Source organism: Melampsora larici-populina (assembly GCF_000204055.1).
Source record: "Melampsora larici-populina 98AG31 unplaced genomic scaffold MELLAscaffold_175, whole genome shotgun sequence".
In the NCBI taxonomy this organism is placed as follows: domain Eukaryota; kingdom Fungi; phylum Basidiomycota; class Pucciniomycetes; order Pucciniales; family Melampsoraceae; genus Melampsora; species Melampsora laricis-populina.
In genome coordinates this window covers 3,820-22,394 of record NW_006768938.1, presented here as the reverse complement: position 1 = coordinate 22,394, position 18,575 = coordinate 3,820, and the positions used below count along the sequence as shown (strand labels likewise).

Genomic DNA, 18,575 nt, shown 5'->3' with positions numbered 1-18,575 from the left:
GCTCAGGAAAGTCCTTCAGCAATTGCTAAAACAATATGAAAGCCAACAAAAAAACTGGTTGTTTGTTTTGCTTTGCAAAATAATCACCAAAAGTAAACCGGTGAGAAGTGTTCTTGATCATTCCAAAGCCCAACCAATATAAAAATGAAAAGCAATATGTGCCACTACAAGCCACACAAACAACACTTTTCACCTTTCCCACATCTATGGCTTCAAATTTTCTATCCAAAACTTACCTAGGTATTGCCTAACCTCCCTCAATGCGCAGCTCTGATGCAATTTGAGACGATTTCAATGTTACCCACTCAATCTGTGAAACCTGCACTTGTTTCAACTCTCTTCTACCAACTTCTCAAATTGGCAAAACTGGTTGACCAGTTTTTTGCCCAACCCCTTTTATCTATCTTTTTGCTTTCCAAAAATGTTGACTGGTATGATTGGTTTTGTGATCATGCCACCACTATAACCGTTCAAAAGCTCCTACAGGGAAATCAATTTGCGGCGCCACAAGCCTCGCAAACACCCTTTTTGCACCTTTTAAAGATCCGCAAAAGGTGCAAAAACTTGCCTGAGTTCTTCAAGCTGAGCTATCGGTGGGGCTGGAGGAGAAAAATCAGACCCAAAGACTGACTTTGGGTCTCTTTGGGTGACCCGGCACTGCGACAGGTCTGTGAAACCTGCACCCAGTTGATTTTGGCCATCTTTGGCCATTTTCAATTTACTTCTCAAGGGCGCAAAACTGGTTGGTCAGTTTTTGGCCAACCCCTATTGCTTTACTTTCTTGACTGGATTGTGAGGCTGAGCAAAAGCAGTACATTGTCAGTTTAAGTTAAACTTGAGTATGACAATTCATAACAACAACATATCATTTGTCTCAATAGCGTCCAGGGCCGCCACCTCTTTGGCTGTCAGGACCATAGGAATATTTTCCAAGGGGTCTTCTGCCAATGCATAAAAGGTGATATCACCATCAGATCAAGTATCATTTAACGGCATACAGTGTGAGCGGAAGGATCACTTACCAAGCGCTTCAGTAATTCTTGCCTTTGCTAGACCTTCAGGGCTCATGTTCAACTTGTCCATACTGTACAATAGACCATTTGACGTGCGACACCAATTTTGAAATGGAGCGGCACCTGATTTGATGCAGCTGGTGAGGGGTTTGCAATGGCCAAACCTTCCACAAGTGAAGCACTGATCCATGCAAGCTCTGACATACGGGTGGTCTCTTTTGTGGAGGGCTGCGGTCCTGGCTGCTCTGAACTTATGAATGACATTGCACATATGGTCACACTGCCAGCATATTAACCTCGGATTGGGAAATCCGAGGCGTTCTCGGATCTGAAACCTCGGACAGAAGCTATCCGAGGTTTTGATCCGAGGTAATTTTGGGCGCATAATGATACCTCGGACAGAAACCTCGGATAAGATCCGTTCGAGGATTTGCATCCGACGATGCCTCGGATCGGGAGATCCGAGGCATCTATGTTGGTGGTGTCAGCAGCAAACAAGTATGTGAACACAATAACAGAAACCACACAACATGAAATGAAAAGACAGATAAGACACAACATCAGAGAGGATAAATATAACTAGAAACAACGCACAAGGTAAGTAAAATGAAGAGAAATCCAAGGAATACCAGTTACAGCACATGGTAATAGAGAAAAGAATAGAGCACCCCGTATCATTTTGGCTCCAGAACCCAGGCACATGTGAGCCTACGCATCCATATCAGCATCATCAGCAGGGCCTTGAGAGACATCTTCATCAGTGGAATTCTATAAAGAGCCAACATCTCCATCACAGTAACATTTGGATTCATTGGAAGTTGGCATGTTTGTAGCAGAGATTGGGATGTCCATTCCATTTGAACCCCGTTCCTCATCATTGTTGTCTTTGTAATCAGTATCTTCATCAAGTTCATACAAAGTGCCTCTGTATGGTTCAGATAGACTTTTGAGATATTTGGCTGTGACAAAGGCATCTGGAAGTCTCTCATTGGGGTGTTGGGTAGGAAGAAGAGATTCCCACACATCATGTAGAAAAGCCACTTGTCCAGCATTCGGGATGAGTCGCTTTTGGCCTGGGTTGAGTTGAGCAAACCATTTGGCATTGTAAAAGTCAATTGGTAACTCTTTAGGGGCTCTGGTGAAAATGGATGGAAGGGGTACCCGGGGCAATCCGCATGGTTCTCTCTTGGAAGTTTTCCCAGAGATCTGATCCACTTTTTTGATTTCAATATCTAATCCATGAAGAACTTGCTGGTGTTCTTGGAGCGGTACAATAATGTTTTGATGACCTGGTATGTTCCATTGGGATGTGATTCATCTTCACTGTGGGCAGCAACGTCTGAACCAATCTTGAAGTAGCGTTTGTGATTTTACTTTTTACAATTAGCTTCTGGAAATTCTAGACAAAACTGCATGAGCTAAGTCCAATGAAGCATCAGTAAGTTAATGGATAGTGCGTGAATTGTATGAGAGAGATTACAAACTCACTAACTCCCTATGCTTTTGAATATTCATATTTTCTGCAAGTTCTTTCACTTTCCCAGCTTCTTGGCCAGGAGGTAATGAGCAAAGTGGTTGTAAGTAGCAATCCATTCTGACATTGACTCAGCGTATTTCGGATTGACATTCATGTAGTTGTAGGCACTGCATGCAAAGAGCTGGCGGAATGTGGAGAGACTGGTGATTCAACAGGCGGAGTTGTAGAGGGAGTTGGCAGAATTGAGGATATCTGGAGCCCAAACTTGTATCCCCACCTTGACTAAAGTCGCATGAATGAAAAGGATATACAGCTGGTCCTGCTAAGCTTGGACTTCTGTGTTTTGCTTTTGTCGTTTGGTTTTTTTGCTTTTGCTTTTGTATTTGTGAAATAGTGATGATCAGTGGCTTTTGATAGCTGTTGCTACGTTATTGAGCCCTTAATGCGCACAGTGATCTGATTTCGCAATGAATATATCACAGTGGTAACCAAGGATAAGCACTCATTTCACTTGTGTGAGAGCTTCAATGACGTACCTCAGGTTTGTAGCAGGTCATGAGTTATGACATCATAAAAGGGTTGTCCCACTTTACCATTTTTACTCGAATCCAATCTCATTCTTACTTTACCTCACTTTACCTCACCAAAATGGCCGATAATCGCAAGAAAAAGGAGTTCATTGATATTGATTTGTCGGATGAGTACTCTGAGAGAGCTCGTTCCCCAAGCTATGAATCTGAAAAAGAAGAAGAATACGACTCGGATGTTGTGATCGAATCCTCTAAAAAACCTGCTATTTCGCAATCCTCTTCAGTAGTGATTGATCCTCTTCCAGAGTGGCCTGCCAAACCCAAAGTGACTCATAATAGGTCAGTCTCTCTCTCTCTCGTTGATTCTTGCAATTTCTAATACAACTGACCAAAGAATCTCACTTTGATATGCTGCTGCTGAGTATAGATTGACCTCTTTGGAACCCCGATCATCTGCTGGTGGTTCTTTCAGGTGAGGACTTGAATACCTCTTGTTGAGGTTGTTCAATTTGTTTAATCGTGATCCTGATATTGGCCAAAATACGCCAGCAGTCAATCAGCTCAAAGCAAGATACCTCGAATGTCTCAGGCCTTTCGAGCACCTCAAGGATATCAAGGCTCTCAAGCAATCCAACGAGCTCAACCCCAACGCCGTCTTCGAGCAACTCCAGCTTTTCGAGTACCCCAAACTTCTCCGCTATTCCCAGGATCTCGACAACCACACACTCGACCTCGACCTCGACCTCGAGCAACTCCAGCCTTTCGAGCACCTCAAGGATCTCAAGCTATCCAACAAGCTCAACCCCAACACCGTCCTCAAGAGAATGTCAAATCAAACTCTGTAAGTGATGATGATCTCCCACCATCACACACACCTTTTTGGAACCCTGCAGCTCCTGATAAAGGGAAGATGAGAAGAATTTCTGGATCAAGTGATCCCGGTGAGCTAGCACAAAGGGTATGTGTCCGTCTCCTTGTATTATACTGATGATGTAGACTGTGGACTGACAGAGTTTTTGAAATCTAGGCCAAGAGTCCGATCAGCTATGATGAGTTCGATAGCAACCATCCAAGTGAGGAAGATATCAACACAGGTGAGCCCGTCAATTATGTAGATGTGATCGAAATACTAAATACTCTATTCCTTTGATTGTATTAGAAATTCTAAAGGATCCAATTCAACCTAATTCACCCGAGAAGCCCAAATCCACTCGATACCTCAGAATAAAAGGAATGAAGAATTCTCTCAAAGAAGATTCAACCGATGAAGATGAAGAGAGGATGAAAGAAGTGCGAGTTTGGGTGGGTTATGAGATCTGGATGGAGAAAGAACAAAAGGAAAACAGATCAATTTCTTCAACATCAAAACGAGGTTCAAACAAAGTTATTGGTTCATCTACTATTAGCTACAAGAAAGTATTGAGCACTCGAAAAGGATCGAAGCATCAACATTCTTTTACGATCAATCCTTTCGATACCAGCCCTGATGAATTCAAACGTCTTGGCATGGAACAAGTGGATCAATATGTTGACAGTCTTTCAATGTACCTCACCGATCCCAATCCACCTAAAGAACTCGTGTGGATTGCTACAGAAAGAACAACCAAACGGGCTGGTCCACTTCACAATATCGACGAGAATGATGAATGGAACGAGTTCATCGAATCAATTCAACACCTCGGACCAACTCATTTCGTAATCCTTATGTTAAAGATGTCAGACCCCTCACTTATCCAGCAAGGTCGAGACGACATTCAATCTCAACTCCAGTCAATGCGAATCTTCAAGAAGAGGAAGATTGACGAGAGTGCAAATCCATCTAGAGAACTCGAGCTTCCAGAATCTGGCTCAGCTAATGAGCGCTCTGAGCTCATTAGCAAGATCATGACTCAAAATCGAAGAGGCGACAACTCAGTATGCTACGATGTTGACAACAGTTCAAACTTCTTTCGAGTTACAAGTGAGAAGGCTAGGCTCTGGGCCGATATCATGGTCAGTTCACTGCTTTACGTGAGGTTTGATTACACAAAAAATGACCTAATCACTGCTATTCTATAGATTGAAGACAAACGAGTGGGTAAGAAAGGAGTAACATTGAGCATTCCACCAAAAACAGTGGCTTTCGGTTCTACCCAACGGGATATCTCCACTCGATGAGGTTAGGAGGGCAGGAGAAGCTTCTCAAGCTGCTATACCTACAGTACATACTCCAGCTACAGTCACAGCCTCGACCAGCTCACAAATCAGCTCAATCTCAGACACCGATGAGCGTCTCTTCAGAAGCTCCAATTGCGGCAGTTTTGAAGATTTCCTTTTATTTGCATTAATCGATCCTGCCGACAAAGAAACTCGAAATAAGCTTCACGTTCAAGGATTCAATCATTGGACTGACCTTCGAGTGAACGAAGCCGAAGACTTCAATGTTAAGACCTTGGTTTCATTAGAGTTTCCACTTGCCATTGCACGAAAACTCATTTCAGGCGCTGCAAGATTCGGTCAACGAGTCAGAGAATCGATTCTGAAGGGATCTTTTGAACCTATTCAACGCTGAGTGTTGTTGACCACATACCCTCATACTTCTTTTCAAATCCTGCTCTCAGGAATCTCAGTGAAGATTGCCAGTTCTTGTGATCTTTTCTTTTGTCATCCTGTACTTTACCTGATGTACTTTACGGTTGATCACTCCCAAAATGTATGATTTTATACAAACAAAATTGTCTTTTGCAATACATATGTTTTTTATTGCTGCTCAGATCGAATAAAACACAGATACAAAGAGTTGAAAACATTTGAGGCTTGAGTAAGTATGATTATCATGAAGCTGCACCTATATCACAAACACTTTAGCCCCTACTGTTACTACAAATATATAGATCCTTCATAGAGGCTCCTAACTAGCTTTGGTGTAATGACATCTTCTGCTGTAGTGTAAATTATCTCTTGTTCTTCTTCAGGAGTTAAGTCACCAATCAGTGCTCGAGTTCGACGCAAGCGGCTCTTGATTACTGAGAAGGCTTTCTCAATCGGATTAAATTCTGGGCTATAAGGTGAAAGGTATAATAATCTTACACCAAATCGCTCACAAAGGTTTTCAACTTCACCACCGTGATGGATCGGAGCGTTGTCAAGTATCAGGCAGCTGTTCTCCTGTGGCCACGGGTTCATTGCAGGTAGCTAGTTGAGGTTAGTTTGTTGAGTGAGATGACAAGAATGTTGGATGGTATTGAGTATGGGAGGGTTAGAGTCCAGCAAGTGTCATGTCGAGTGAATTCAAGTGATGTCGAGTCAGATTGAATGATATCAATTGATAGCAGGTGATATTGAGTCAAATCGAGTCAGATCGAGTAGGAACAAGTCAAATCGAGTAGGAACGAGTAGGAACAAGTCAGATCGAGTAGGAACGAGTGAAATTGAGAGAGATTGATTTAGATTGAGAGAGAAGATCGATTCAGATTGAGAGATCGATTCAGATTGAGAGATCGATTCAAATTGAGAGAGAAGAATGAGTGAAATCAGATGATTGGAGTCCAGGAAACTATAAATTGAGTGATGTGATCAGATGCTTACCAGACATTCTTCAAGATAAGACTCAAAGTCCCGTCGCTTAAAAGAACCCTCTTTCACCTGCAGAGCAATACATCCATCCAGAGAGATTGCCGGCAATAGAGTGAATCGGTTTGAGTTGGTTGGTCGATCAAGTCTTTTGGTGCGTTTACCGCGTTTAGCTCGGCCGTATTTGCGATAAAGCCTTCGTTTGGCTACTGAACTCTCATCTGACCAAAGAGAATATGGTCAGCCATATTAATCAAGACCGTAAGTTGATGGAAGGGGAAGACCAACCTAGAAATACCAGACATTCTGGTCTGATTCCACCAACCTCATAGATGTATTCACCTTGACGTATAGCCGATTGGTTTGGATGCACCGTACGAGCAACCTTGCGGGTCAGGACTAGACGGTCTCGAATCTCAATCGCTAGAGCCGAGATGGAGATGAAGGTCCCGGTCTGGCGCAGAAGACGTTCGGCCACCTCGTCAAGATATAACGTGGGGTCATCCTCAAGCATCTCCTCAATGAAATCACGCTCGATGGTTGAAAGGATCGTCGGTGGGCCTCGTGGTTCATAGAATTGTGGATTGGAAAGCACTGATCGGGTTGTTTCATAAAGATGGCGCCATCGACTGAGAGATTGGCGGGAGATGTTGATATCCATACGATCGTTGATTGAACCAAGGTCTACTCCAGCAAGGGCAAGACGGACGGCGATGACTTTGATGTCAGCTGAATATTTCACGTACATCAGAAAACAAAAGATAAGTGATGTGATGGTAGAGGTTTAGGAGGAAGTAGGGACTCGTTGAGTGGTGAACTGGTAGGTATGTAAAGTGAAACTGTCACATGTGTGACATAACTGCTGATAATTGTGCCTGCTGGTTACAGATGTGTGGTTTTATATAAAAAGATAACAACATTTACCGTGTATAAAAAATTGTTTTTTTCTCAAGAAATGGAATACAATGCTTCAGAATCATTTGAGCAAAAAAAACAGCTGATAAAAGTCACTTTTGAACTTATGCAAAAGCAAATACAAAAATTACAAAGCGCAGAAACCAAAAGCAAAGTCCAAGGTTCATAGGACCAGCTGTACATCTGGTCAAGGTTGGCCATTCCGCGGCCCATCTTGGTGCAATTAATTCCAGTACGCAAGTCTCACAAGGTTTGAATGTCCTTTTGAGCAACAAGATCCACACTGCTGGGGTACGCAACCACAGCTTTGACCTCCTGTACGGTTGAAAATCAAGTGTAGAACTCTCTCACAAGGCCAGAATCAACCATTGGTGGAACATCATTGGCCTTGAATAAGCCCCATCAGACCTTTATATGGAAGAATAGCGCTTCCTTTAATGGACATTGATGTAAGAAAGATGAGATTAAATTTTGACATGAAAGTTGCAAACATACCTTGGTACTTTTGTAATCCTTGTGGAGGTCACCACTTTGCAGCTACAATGGGTGTTGTTTGCGTGCACAAGTGGGTGCAGGAGGCTGATTAGAGGGGCCCGGGGTGCATGATTTCTGTGGTCCTTTGGCAGCAGGAGAAGGAGTCTTGTATGGCTTATGCAAGGAGGAAGGTTTCAGTTGGTCTTGGTTGGATTTCATATCTGGAATAGCGTTTGATGTTGACTGCTTCTAGTGCAAGGATTGGCCACTGAGATCCTTGAAGTCTTGAAGTTGACTTTGTGAACCACTTATGGTGTGTTTGAATTGAGCTGCCTGTTACTGCAAGTTGTTTGCAATCATTGCCGCCACGGCATCCAGGGTGAGGCCAGCGGGATTTGGCAAGACATTATGTTCATTGTTTTGGGATTGCATGATCAGGGCAATGAAGAGTGTTTTGAAGAAAGTGGAGCTGATGAAGTGTGTGAAGAACTTTGTTTTGGTGGCAAAGAAAAGAAGCTCTTTTTTTGAAGAGATATGGGATCCATTGAGGCGGGGGTTGAGCTCCTGTCATACTTGACATAACAAATTCGCGGCAACCCTTCAGGAAAGAAATTACAGTTAGTGTTGTTCAAAAGTTAGACGGAGGAACCTGAGACTGTACTGATCAGGGGTTGACAACTCACCAAATTGATTGAGGTGGAATGCCAAGCCAAAAGGGAAGAGTGTGTAGATTGTTCTGGCGGTTCACGAGGTCAAGGAGATCCAAAAGGGCAAGAGACCCTGATCAGGGTGCAAACTACTGAGTTGTAGTAGACTGCCAAGCCAAAAGGGAAGTTGTCGTGATGCAAAAGGGTAAGTCCAAAGGCCGTGGTGTTGCATGCAGCGACAAGCTGTCACAAACCAAAGCCAAGTGTAGCATCCAAACAGGCCTGTCGCAGCTGAATACAGCCTGTCGCAAGCAAGCTGGAGCTGGGAAACATCAAGTAGACATGTCACCCATGTGAAATTTCTGACTGTTGCAGACATGTCTGCAACATCAATTTGCCCATGGTGTGAATGGTATGGCAATGGAGTGTTGCACTGGTTCATCTGGTTCAAGCCCCGGAAAAGGTTTTTTTGCCAAATTTTGGGAATGGCCTCAGGACATATGATGGGAATGTGCTAACAAATCATCATCTCAGGACAATTATTTTTGCTATGCCTGAGTGGCAATAAACTATGGAAAACTTTCTCACAAGCAAAAACTTATGTCATTTTGAGATATGCCGAGACCTTAAAAGTAAAGACCACACAGCCGTTTTGGATGCGCTTCCCAAGCAGGACACATTTGTCACAGACGGCGGCTTCATACCATAGTGCCATCAACAATTTGAAGGCCAGTGCAAAATACCAAATTGAACTTGTTTGTAAGGCCAAAAAAGCACTATGGGTGGGCTTTATTGGTGGTATGTGGCTGTTGGAATTTGCCCACATTCTGGCAACATCTGCCGTGCGCACGGACCACATGACCAAGTTTTTGCGATTGTCTTCTCATCCTTTTTGAAAACGACTGTACTATAGAAAAGATAGTATAATGTGAAGATTTTTTAAGTCTTGTTTTACTCACCTAAACCTGTTGATGTTCCTTGCACATTTTCCACATTTTCCACCTCCTCATGATGTCTTTGATCATTTAAGTTGCCTGGGTTACTGGGCTGTTAATCAATGAATCAATAACTTGTGAAATATTTTTCTTTTGTCCTGAATTACCACCACTTTCCACTACTCTTCTTTCTTCTTCTTCTGAGTCTTCATCTTCTAGTTGTTCATTCTTTCTTTTTGAGCTTTCTCCTACTTGATCTTGAGCTATATTTCCTTTTGATGTTGAAGAATTTCAAACAACTTTATTTCCACTTTCTAATTCTCTATTACTACATTCATCTGCATATTCTTGTGCCACCATTATTTCTCAACTTGCGTAACTTGCTTCGTAACAGTAGTAAATAAACACCATGTTGGTATCCTTGGAGCGCGTCAACATGCACACACAGAGAGTCTTGAAAAATATCAGAAAATCTTTTTGTAGGATTTATACTGAGATTGGTGTTGAGTGCCCTTTGTGAATGATCATTTGACAAAAGCATTTGTGGCATCCTTTGCCAGCAGTTGGGGACAACTGTGTGTCAACATCCCAGTTGACAAAGGGAAGATGTGACTATTGTGGAGACCTCTTTAAAGGATCTTTCAAGTATGTATCAAACATCTTTGGTGTGTGCATGTTGACGTGCTACAAGGATACAGACACAGTGAAAGAAAAGAAAAAGTGTTTGAAATGAAAACAAAGATATTTGAGTTTGTGTTTGCCTTTTGCTGTTTTCCAGAAAGTGTATCTTACAATGAGTGAATAGATTTTCTCAAGGGAGAAGTTACTCTCCTCTCGGCTCCTCTCTCTACCTAGCAATGACTGTGTGTGGGGCTTCTCCCTCTCCGGTCCCCTCCTTCGGTACCAGGATTCCACTGCCCTGTTCTCTCTTGCTTTTGATGGAACTTTACGGGTACCGTCAACCCTTTGGGCACCCGTACCATTCACGTCAATCACAAATTCAAAGACCAGTCTAGAAGTGTAATGCCTGCTAACGACGCTCAAAAAACTAGGAAATCTGCGCCCGATCCTTATTGAGCTTCTCATTTTTTGTGGAAATCCGCTCTTCTATGAATGTGCGGCTTTTCAGACGTACGGCTCACAAGCTCAGGATTATTCACAGGAGACGCAAAGGTTTACATGAAGATGTTTTTTGCTTGAGCAAGATGCACACCAAACAACACAATTCTAACTCTGGTTGACAAAGCAAACATCACCCAGTACGTCCGTTGTGGACACCAATAACAACAACAATATCCAGCTCTATGACAGGGTGTCCTCGGCTGCATTGTGATGCTCAGATGAGCAAAAGATCATTGAGAAACATTGGCCTACTCAAGGTCAGCAAAGACCCTCTTAAAACTGGAGACTTTGAGTTGTCCTTTGTGTTTCACAAAAGTGATGGTTGCGTCTAGGCCCTCGTCTTGATTCTCCCCGTTCGGTTCCTTCACAGTCACTTTACCCAATAATTTGATCTGAACCTTTTCTTGGTCTGAGTTTTCTGTGCACTTTGCTGAAAACAAATCACATTGTGTTTTTAGGTATTTGGACGAGGAAGGTGGGTTCAAAGTTAGATTAGTGCAAGTGGTTTCCTCCTTGTATACGATTCAAGCACATATCCAACTAGGGAGCATACCTGAGGAAATTTCTGTCTCGTATGTGCGCTGTAGATGAACCATCTGCGCTGCCAGGGCGTCGCCAATTTCTTGTGGAAGATGATAGTCAGAAAATGCGAAGAGGGTGTCAGCAAATCGTCATAGCACCTTGAAACTGCACAAGGAAGTCTACTTACGGTTTCCCTTGAGAACGTGCCCCAAATAATCGAACTTGGCACTCGGGTAATTGTGTATCTGAGCGATTACACCATCTGGCTCTCCTGCATCTACGCTTTGATAAAACTTCTCAAGACCGCCTTGGAGGTCATCCTCAACCCAAGCTAAAAGAAAGAGTAATTAAGTTATGATTCTGGAGCAACAGCGTCCGGGAGTTGCGTGAGCGACTCACGCTGCGGAACACCTTGGACTTTGAAGTCAGGTCCACTAAAATGGATCGCCTGGGCTAGAAATGGAGATGTTGCGAAGACAACAGCAAGAAGTGTAGTTGAGAGTTTGGTCATGGTGGTTATAGCCTAGGTACTGATGAGGTCTTTAGTAGCTACGAAAGATTATGCACAAAGAATGAACACTGATAATGAGCAGATGAGGGACTACCAAGCCGATGGACGTCCTCCTTTTATACTCATGAGGAAAGGTTATACACTATACGACACTCGCTGCTTGCCTCGCACTCTTACGAGTTGAAGCTCTGCGTCCTGGCGTGTTCACTCATCCATCAATGTGTGGATATGATAACTGCGCATTCTATTTGCGGCGCTCAATCGACTTGTACGTATGGACAATATATATTCCCTATCATCGCCGGAGCTCATGATGACTCATGTGTTCTCACTTCATAGCCAACGCTGACTTGTCTAGACCTCAGTTCCTCTTTTTTATCAGAGTAAAACACTTCTGTACCTTTATACCACTGACTTATGTGCCTACGTAATATCTTTCGCAACGTCTTACATTCGGATAAGAAAGCGAACGAAGATCTGCCACCTTGCAAAGAGTTGAGGGCGATTTGCATCACTCCTCATCGGCCAGTCTCACGCAGGTTACCAACAACCCCCCATCATCTTTCTTTCGCAAGTGCCACATAATGCACCCAAAACCTTTTGGCTACGTAAGCAGCATCTCCTAAGCGGTACCGTCATGAAATCAACAGCTACGCTGCTTTTAACCTCGATAACCAGGTCCAAGGATACCTACAGCAAATTTCAATGTGGATCATATCCTTCCTCAACAAGTGTGATATCAAAACACTACGCAGGGAAATAAATCGTGGCATTCCAAAGTTGAACCAAGCTGAAGTTACCTAAAGCTTATCAATCAGGTTAACAAACCATCTTGAGTTTTTTACATCTTCCGTTCATGTTTTAACATTAGTTTTGCACAGCATACATTATATAAAAGTGACAATAGGGGTTTCAAGTTTGATTCATTTCATTTTCTTGAAAAATTTGGACAAGCTGTTCAAAGAAATCCATCATGAAACCACCGTATTTTTATTTTGGGACACGTGAAAAGGGACACCTAAAAATGGGTTCCACTTTGAAAAAAATTATGCATATCTTACAACAACGGGCAAGTTTCCAAAACGTAATATTCCAAAAAAAAAACCAAAATTGTAACCCCCTAATACTGGTCCCCACTCGTGCGGCTTTATTCCAAATCCTGGAAAATTTGAATCTTTACCTGCCGCTGAACCACATCTCTGCGTAAGGGAGAAGCTCAGAATGGCTCCATCAACCCCAGGCAACGGAACACAGGGCATATATCAAGGACTTTTGTCTCTACACACACTCCCGTCTATGCGACTTTGTTTTTTTATCATTTTGTGATCGCAACAGTTACCCGATGTTGTATCTGTAATCAGTCAATTTCCACGACATGCGTTCACTTGGATTTTGACGTCTATGAAGGACACTGTTCCTCTACTCTGTCTCTCGTCTCACCAATGAGTACGAAAAGGCGTACAAGCATTGAATTGTCAGTCTAGCCCTGCAAAACACTGTTTTAGCTTCCCGAAAGATAATGCAAAAACCTACCAGAAAATAATTGGATCCTGTATGAAGTTCAAAAGTCGAAGTATATCACAAGCGTGAGCGAGAGGCAATTCATCTGAATTTAAATCCATTTGTAAAAGACTGTGGAATACAACAGAATTGAGCTGTCTTACATTGGAGTTCGAGGGAAGTGCAACCGTGTTTTGCAAACTTGCAGGCTTATGGTAGAACGCCTGATATTCAGCGGAATTTTGTGGGACTTGATGGTAAATCATATGGTTTCCCATACATTGATCGAGGTTCTTGGGTCTTGCATTCAGATTATTTGAGTTTCTAAAGTTGAAGTATCATGTTCATCCGCCTAGCAATGGGAAACATTTTGTAGTTATCTGCGAAATAAAGCTCAATGATTTCAATTACCAGATGATAAATGGATGGTGTATAAGTTTCCATATGTGAATCCTATCTGGAGCTGGATCAAGAGAAGATACAAGGAACCCTGGAATTTGTTCCATAAGCATTGCTTGGAATGATATCCATAGAAGACTTTTTTCTTTGCCCCCATAACTTCAAGATTCAGATATGAATCTTTAAATCTTGAGAGATCTTGTGTTGGGCTGCTTCCTAGGAGCTAGTTAGAGGCCTCATCTCACCCTCTGGTTTTTAAAAGGATTTATTTGCTTTATTGCATAAAACAATATTCAAACAGTTCAAGAAAAGAACATTAGGATTACTACCTTTGCTAAAAAGGTTGACCGGGCCGACCGCGAAGGAGAAGAGAAGAGATGCCAAATTTGGCCGCAGCCTGCTGCGCAGCGCATCCAAATTCAAATTTCGCTCGATCCAAAAAATGATCGAGTTGTCAAAACACTCATTGTGACCGTCTTACGGCAACTAATGAGATTAGTTACAATCAGTATTTAGCTGAATACATTGAGATCGTTCAAACAGCCGACCTGCGACTCATCTTTGATGATCGTAAACTCATCGTTGGACTCCTTATCTAAGCTTTCTTGGTGCAACGGTAAGGTGTGAGAACCTTCACCGTGTCCACAGGAAATGCGCCCGACGTTGGGAGCGTACCAAATTCAGAGCTTCTACGAAACTTGTACCGCGCTTGTCAATTCCACTGAGCAGATGAACAGACTTGATTGTGCCGCAAACTGCCACAAACTTAGCTGCTGCGCACAGCCCAGGGCAGCCACATCACTGAACTGAGTAGTTAAGGACTCAAACTGCTGGGACATCCAAGCTTGAGCGAGCCAGTTGAGCGAGCCAGTCAAATACATTCACATAATGCTGCATAGTGAACCGATACCTTTGTTTGGTATTGTATAATGAAATCGGAGATTTTTCCAAAGATCTTTACAAACGATGTTGTTTGGCGAAAGAACAAACTGAGATATCAATCAGATCTGAGCACAAAAAAATCTAATGATAGAAAAAATATTTTGATTGACATGCTTTCTGATAGGTCCTCACACAAGATATAGTCACAATACAGAGAGAAGACAAGATTTTCGTGCGACGAGGACAAACATGAAAGTTTTGTGAAAATAAGGAACTTCGGAAGTCAATCATTTTTGTGCTTTACCACTACATTCGACGCTTCTTAGAGTTTGAACCTTCGGCTTCTCTATCATCGAGCTGCTGTCGCTTTTTGTATTTATTTAGACGAGTATCAATTCCAGGCAACAGATATTGTGGATTGATGGTATCAACCATAGGTGATACTGAGCGTGATCCAAACCGAGATAGCAAGGCTGCAAGGAATGAGGTAACTTCAGTGGATCACCTCGCAAAATAGATCTGAATAAGATGTCACTCACATGGGCCAGGTGTACTTTGGTTCATCCCGTGATCAACCACCACAGGTAACGCTAAGGGAAAAGTATCAATCTCAGTGGGTTAACTCGCTGAATGAATTTTGAGAAAGTGAACTGACATGTGACGGGTGTGGTTTGGCCTAGGGTAGGCGTGGTTTGACTGATCTCGGTGTCCAACACAGACCAAAAACTTTCAGTGGCTGAAGTTGGTTGTGCCGAAGTTGGTTGTGCGAATGCGTTTTGGTTCTCAAGTTCGTTTCTCTCCTCGCCAATTGGAGCTAAAGTATGATGGACTTCAGCAATCACTAACACAAAAAAGTCTGAAAATACACAATAACTTACGGGCAGTAGTCGCGCTTTGGGTTACAGGATTCGACTCGTTGCGTGGTGGCGGATTGGGGGTGACAGGGACAGGGGCCGGTTCGGCGCAAGTTGTGATATCCTTGGCTGGTGCCACATCATGCTCCTTAAGTTGACCGAGGTCCATCTCTATAGTAAATTTGATAATCATGGACGCGTATGATATGGTTGAAAGTTATTATCGAGCTCGTCAATAATAAGATGATCAATGGAGAGGATTTTTGAGGAAATGTGTGACTGAGTGACGGATTTTGAGTTGTTATCACTCACTACTTATACTAAAAGGGTCCAGACAGAGCAAAAAAGTGTTTCAAAGGCAAGGGGTATGGTCATGTCTTCTACCACCCGTCTTCGAAGCAAAGCGTGAGATGTAAGACAAGCCCAGCACAATTTCATTTACCCTTCACCCAGCCGGTTAGATACCACACAAGACGAGCGTAGATAATGAGCCTAGTCTTCTAGAAACTGTGTCTCTCCCTTTCTATCATATAGGGATTTACTCGACATTCACAAAGCTTGTTCTTGGCGAACTCTCTCAATTTGTTCTTCTTTGCCCTGCTATTATTGATGCAATTGGGATGCAAAATGCGGGTGATCCTTCTTTGGTTCCACCCTCTGAAAGGAGTTGTTGGATCCAAAAAGACATTATGCATGCAACGGAAATCGAGAATAGCAAGAGCTCCCTTTGTGGAAACAGCTGTTTGATCTCGGTAGATTGACACAATGAGGTGGCCTCTGGTTTAGACGCTTGAAGACGTTGGAATTTGACTTGGAGACGTTTATGATCACCGGATACCCTGTCTCCATTTCGCACATATACACTTGATTGATGTTTCAGTAATCTCAAAGATGATGTAACAGGCATTCTCAGAAAACTCTGAAACGTGCGTTTCGGATCTAAGCGCCTTTGTATACTGGTCTTACCAAAAGCCTATCCAACAAAGTCCCTTTTGACCTGATAGTTCTTCTGTGATCGAGTGGCCTTTCAGATCATTCCTATTGGAAGAAGTGTCTTTTTCCTTACATTCGAAAGAAACTGATATTGGAATGTATCACTATAAGTAGATTGCTCGGCTCTGCTGTGGTTGTGAAATCAAGCGCTCGAATTGAAAGATAATCAACAAGTATATTCAACAAACCATAGCCAACACAATTCGAAGAGCATAAAATCCTACAAGTTGACAATCATGGCCACCAACATCTCTGGGTTTATCACTATCAATTCTCTCAGCATCCACTGCAGCCCAGTTCCCGCACCAGATAGCGCTTCGACAACTTCCGACACACCAGTACCTCAGCTTGAGCCAGAGCCAAGACGGTCTCCACGCCTTGCTCGTGCCCGTGCCAACACCGAACCTTTCATATATGAACAAAATCCAATCCCCGAAGATACTTGGATCAAACTTAGCACAGTACCAACCCACTTACGCTTCATCCTCGATCCAAGATGTAATCTCTGGGATGTACGAGTCCAGTGTGACCTACTTCGCCAGCTGATCCGGCATTTTTCACCTCATGTTTTTGTCCGTGTTCGCACATCCAAGGCCGAATATGTCAGAATCTTCTATGATAATGTAGTTTCAGAATTTGGGCAATTTTATGGGTACTGAGGTCAAGATAATTTTAGTACGTGTTTTTTCCAATATATCATGACCCCATTTACATTGAAGTCCCACTCATGCTTTTTGATGTTTGACTAGTTGGATTAAAAGTTCATCAGATTACAATCGCACGGTTTTCCACCCAGACCACTACTTATCTTGTTTCCATTTCTTTGTCTTGATCTTGAATGGCTCCGTAAAATACTATAAGCATCACATTTCGAAAATCTCTGTGTTCAAATCCATTTCTCCGTCATGATCTTGAATAGCTCCGTAAAATTTACTCTAAGCATGTTCGAAAATATCTGTGCTCACATCCATATTTGAGTCTTTTTCATCTTTTTGGTGACTTTGAAATGAAAGCAAAATGGCTTCTAGTATTTTTTTGTATCTCTGTTTGTGTATATTCAAATGTAGAAAGTCTCGAAGTGGGTTTGTTGCTTTATTGACCAAATACCAGAAAAGGTGGTTATTTGTTCATTTGAGATCATATGTTATACTTTGTTTATCTTATCCTCTGGATCAGTTTGAGGGTTTGTAAGCTGTGGAGGCTCCTCCTCTTTGTTGTGTTTTGTTTCTGTTCTGTTTGTTAATGAAATACTTTGGCGTGATCTCAAAGCGGTGAGCGGACGTGAATTTTGCGCGGAGAGAGGGACGGGTTGAATTTGTGAGAGTCGGGTACCTCGGGTAAAATATGGGGGCTACGGTTGGGGGCAAGATAAAAAGAGAGATGACTTCGACCTTGTACTATAGCCCATGTCCCACTTCTTTCCCACATTCATACTACGGCAATGGACAACTTCAAAGCACCTCATGTCTGTAACTGCGAGGAGCTTGGATGTGGATCACAACGCTTTGAGCTTCGTGGAGTCCTCTACACCGGCAAGACCAGAACCCGTCAAAATGGTGAGAAGCACGAAGCAAAACTGCGCCGGATACGTCTAAAAACGTCTAGTTCATCTAATGGCCAACTTCAAGAGAGAAATAATCTACCAGTGAGTCCTTCAATAGACTCAACCGGATTCCACCTTTTTCCGAATTTGGTCAGTCAGAAATGCTGACATGAACCTCTTTCACTTACCAGGCACGCCGACGATCACTAAGTACAGGAGATATAACAGCAAATCAAGCATATATTGATGAATCAATGGGTCCGATTGTTGGTGCAGCACAGCTTGGAAGACGCCGATCTAGCTCTGTTGAAACCGTTCGGGTCTCGGCCAATCATCAAAACACACAGCCTCCAGCTTCAATCACTGTATCAACTGCGGGTTTCCAGAGGCAGCAAGTATATCTCCAGCGTCCCGCATGCCTCATTGCTATGCTTCGAGTAGCACATGCAAGTATCATTCAGAATGCTGTGCACGACGATTGCCGAAAATCACTTCACATGGCCAAGCTTGAACTAGCGCAGTCAGCCAAGGATCACGGATATACCGGACGTCCTTATTGGGAAGATCTTCCTCTCTCGGTTCCGACACTATTCACAATGCTCAATCTCGATGTTAATATGGAAACCGAAGTCTGCTGTCCAGATTGTTTTGCTTTACATGGTCAACCAGGTGCCAAACCTGATGGCACCTACAAACTTAAGTGTGA

General features: G+C 42.9%; 6 protein-coding genes across 6 annotated transcripts in view; 3 read left to right on the top strand and 3 right to left on the bottom strand.

Moving 5' to 3' along the window:
• Positions 1–849: 849 nt before the first annotated feature.
• Positions 850–2,606, bottom strand: MELLADRAFT_114464 (uncharacterized protein; the record flags this gene model as incomplete). Its single annotated transcript, XM_007419392.1, has 6 exons — positions 850–941; positions 1,023–1,150; positions 1,726–1,781; positions 2,055–2,148; positions 2,388–2,431; positions 2,502–2,606. 6 exons carry the CDS (start codon positions 2,604–2,606, stop codon positions 850–852), a joined length of 519 nt encoding a protein of 172 aa, XP_007419454.1.
• Positions 2,607–3,600: 994 nt separating this feature from the next.
• Positions 3,601–4,207, top strand: MELLADRAFT_86111 (uncharacterized protein; the record flags this gene model as incomplete). The annotated part of the gene is made up of 3 exons (XM_007419393.1): positions 3,601–3,978; positions 4,048–4,114; positions 4,191–4,207. The coding sequence occupies 3 exons, from the start codon at positions 3,601–3,603 to the stop codon at positions 4,205–4,207; spliced, it is 462 nt and encodes a 153-aa protein (XP_007419455.1).
• A 6,706-nt stretch (positions 4,208–10,913) lies between these two features.
• MELLADRAFT_114463 (uncharacterized protein) lies at positions 10,914–11,698 on the bottom strand (the record flags this gene model as incomplete). Its single annotated transcript, XM_007419391.1, has 4 exons — positions 10,914–11,095; positions 11,219–11,287; positions 11,375–11,518; positions 11,587–11,698. 4 exons carry the CDS (start codon positions 11,696–11,698, stop codon positions 10,914–10,916), a joined length of 507 nt encoding a protein of 168 aa, XP_007419453.1.
• A 3,087-nt stretch (positions 11,699–14,785) lies between these two features.
• MELLADRAFT_70098 (uncharacterized protein) lies at positions 14,786–15,502 on the bottom strand (the record flags this gene model as incomplete). Its single annotated transcript, XM_007419390.1, has 4 exons — positions 14,786–14,952; positions 15,019–15,069; positions 15,135–15,293; positions 15,358–15,502. The coding sequence occupies 4 exons, from the start codon at positions 15,500–15,502 to the stop codon at positions 14,786–14,788; spliced, it is 522 nt and encodes a 173-aa protein (XP_007419452.1).
• A 1,060-nt stretch (positions 15,503–16,562) lies between these two features.
• On the top strand, positions 16,563–16,985 carry MELLADRAFT_70097 (uncharacterized protein; the record flags this gene model as incomplete). Its single annotated transcript, XM_007419394.1, has 1 exon — positions 16,563–16,985. The coding sequence occupies one exon, from the start codon at positions 16,563–16,565 to the stop codon at positions 16,983–16,985; it is 423 nt and encodes a 140-aa protein (XP_007419456.1).
• A 782-nt stretch (positions 16,986–17,767) lies between these two features.
• Positions 17,768–18,575, top strand: part of MELLADRAFT_114461 (uncharacterized protein) — a gene marked incomplete at both ends in the record, with an annotated part of 3,014 nt that continues 2,206 nt past the window's right edge. Inside the window, 2 exons of the mRNA XM_007419395.1 lie at positions 17,768–17,971; positions 18,061–18,389. Coding sequence (XP_007419457.1) covers positions 17,768–17,971; positions 18,061–18,389 — 533 coding nt within the window. The remainder of the gene's footprint in view (positions 17,972–18,060; positions 18,390–18,575) is intronic.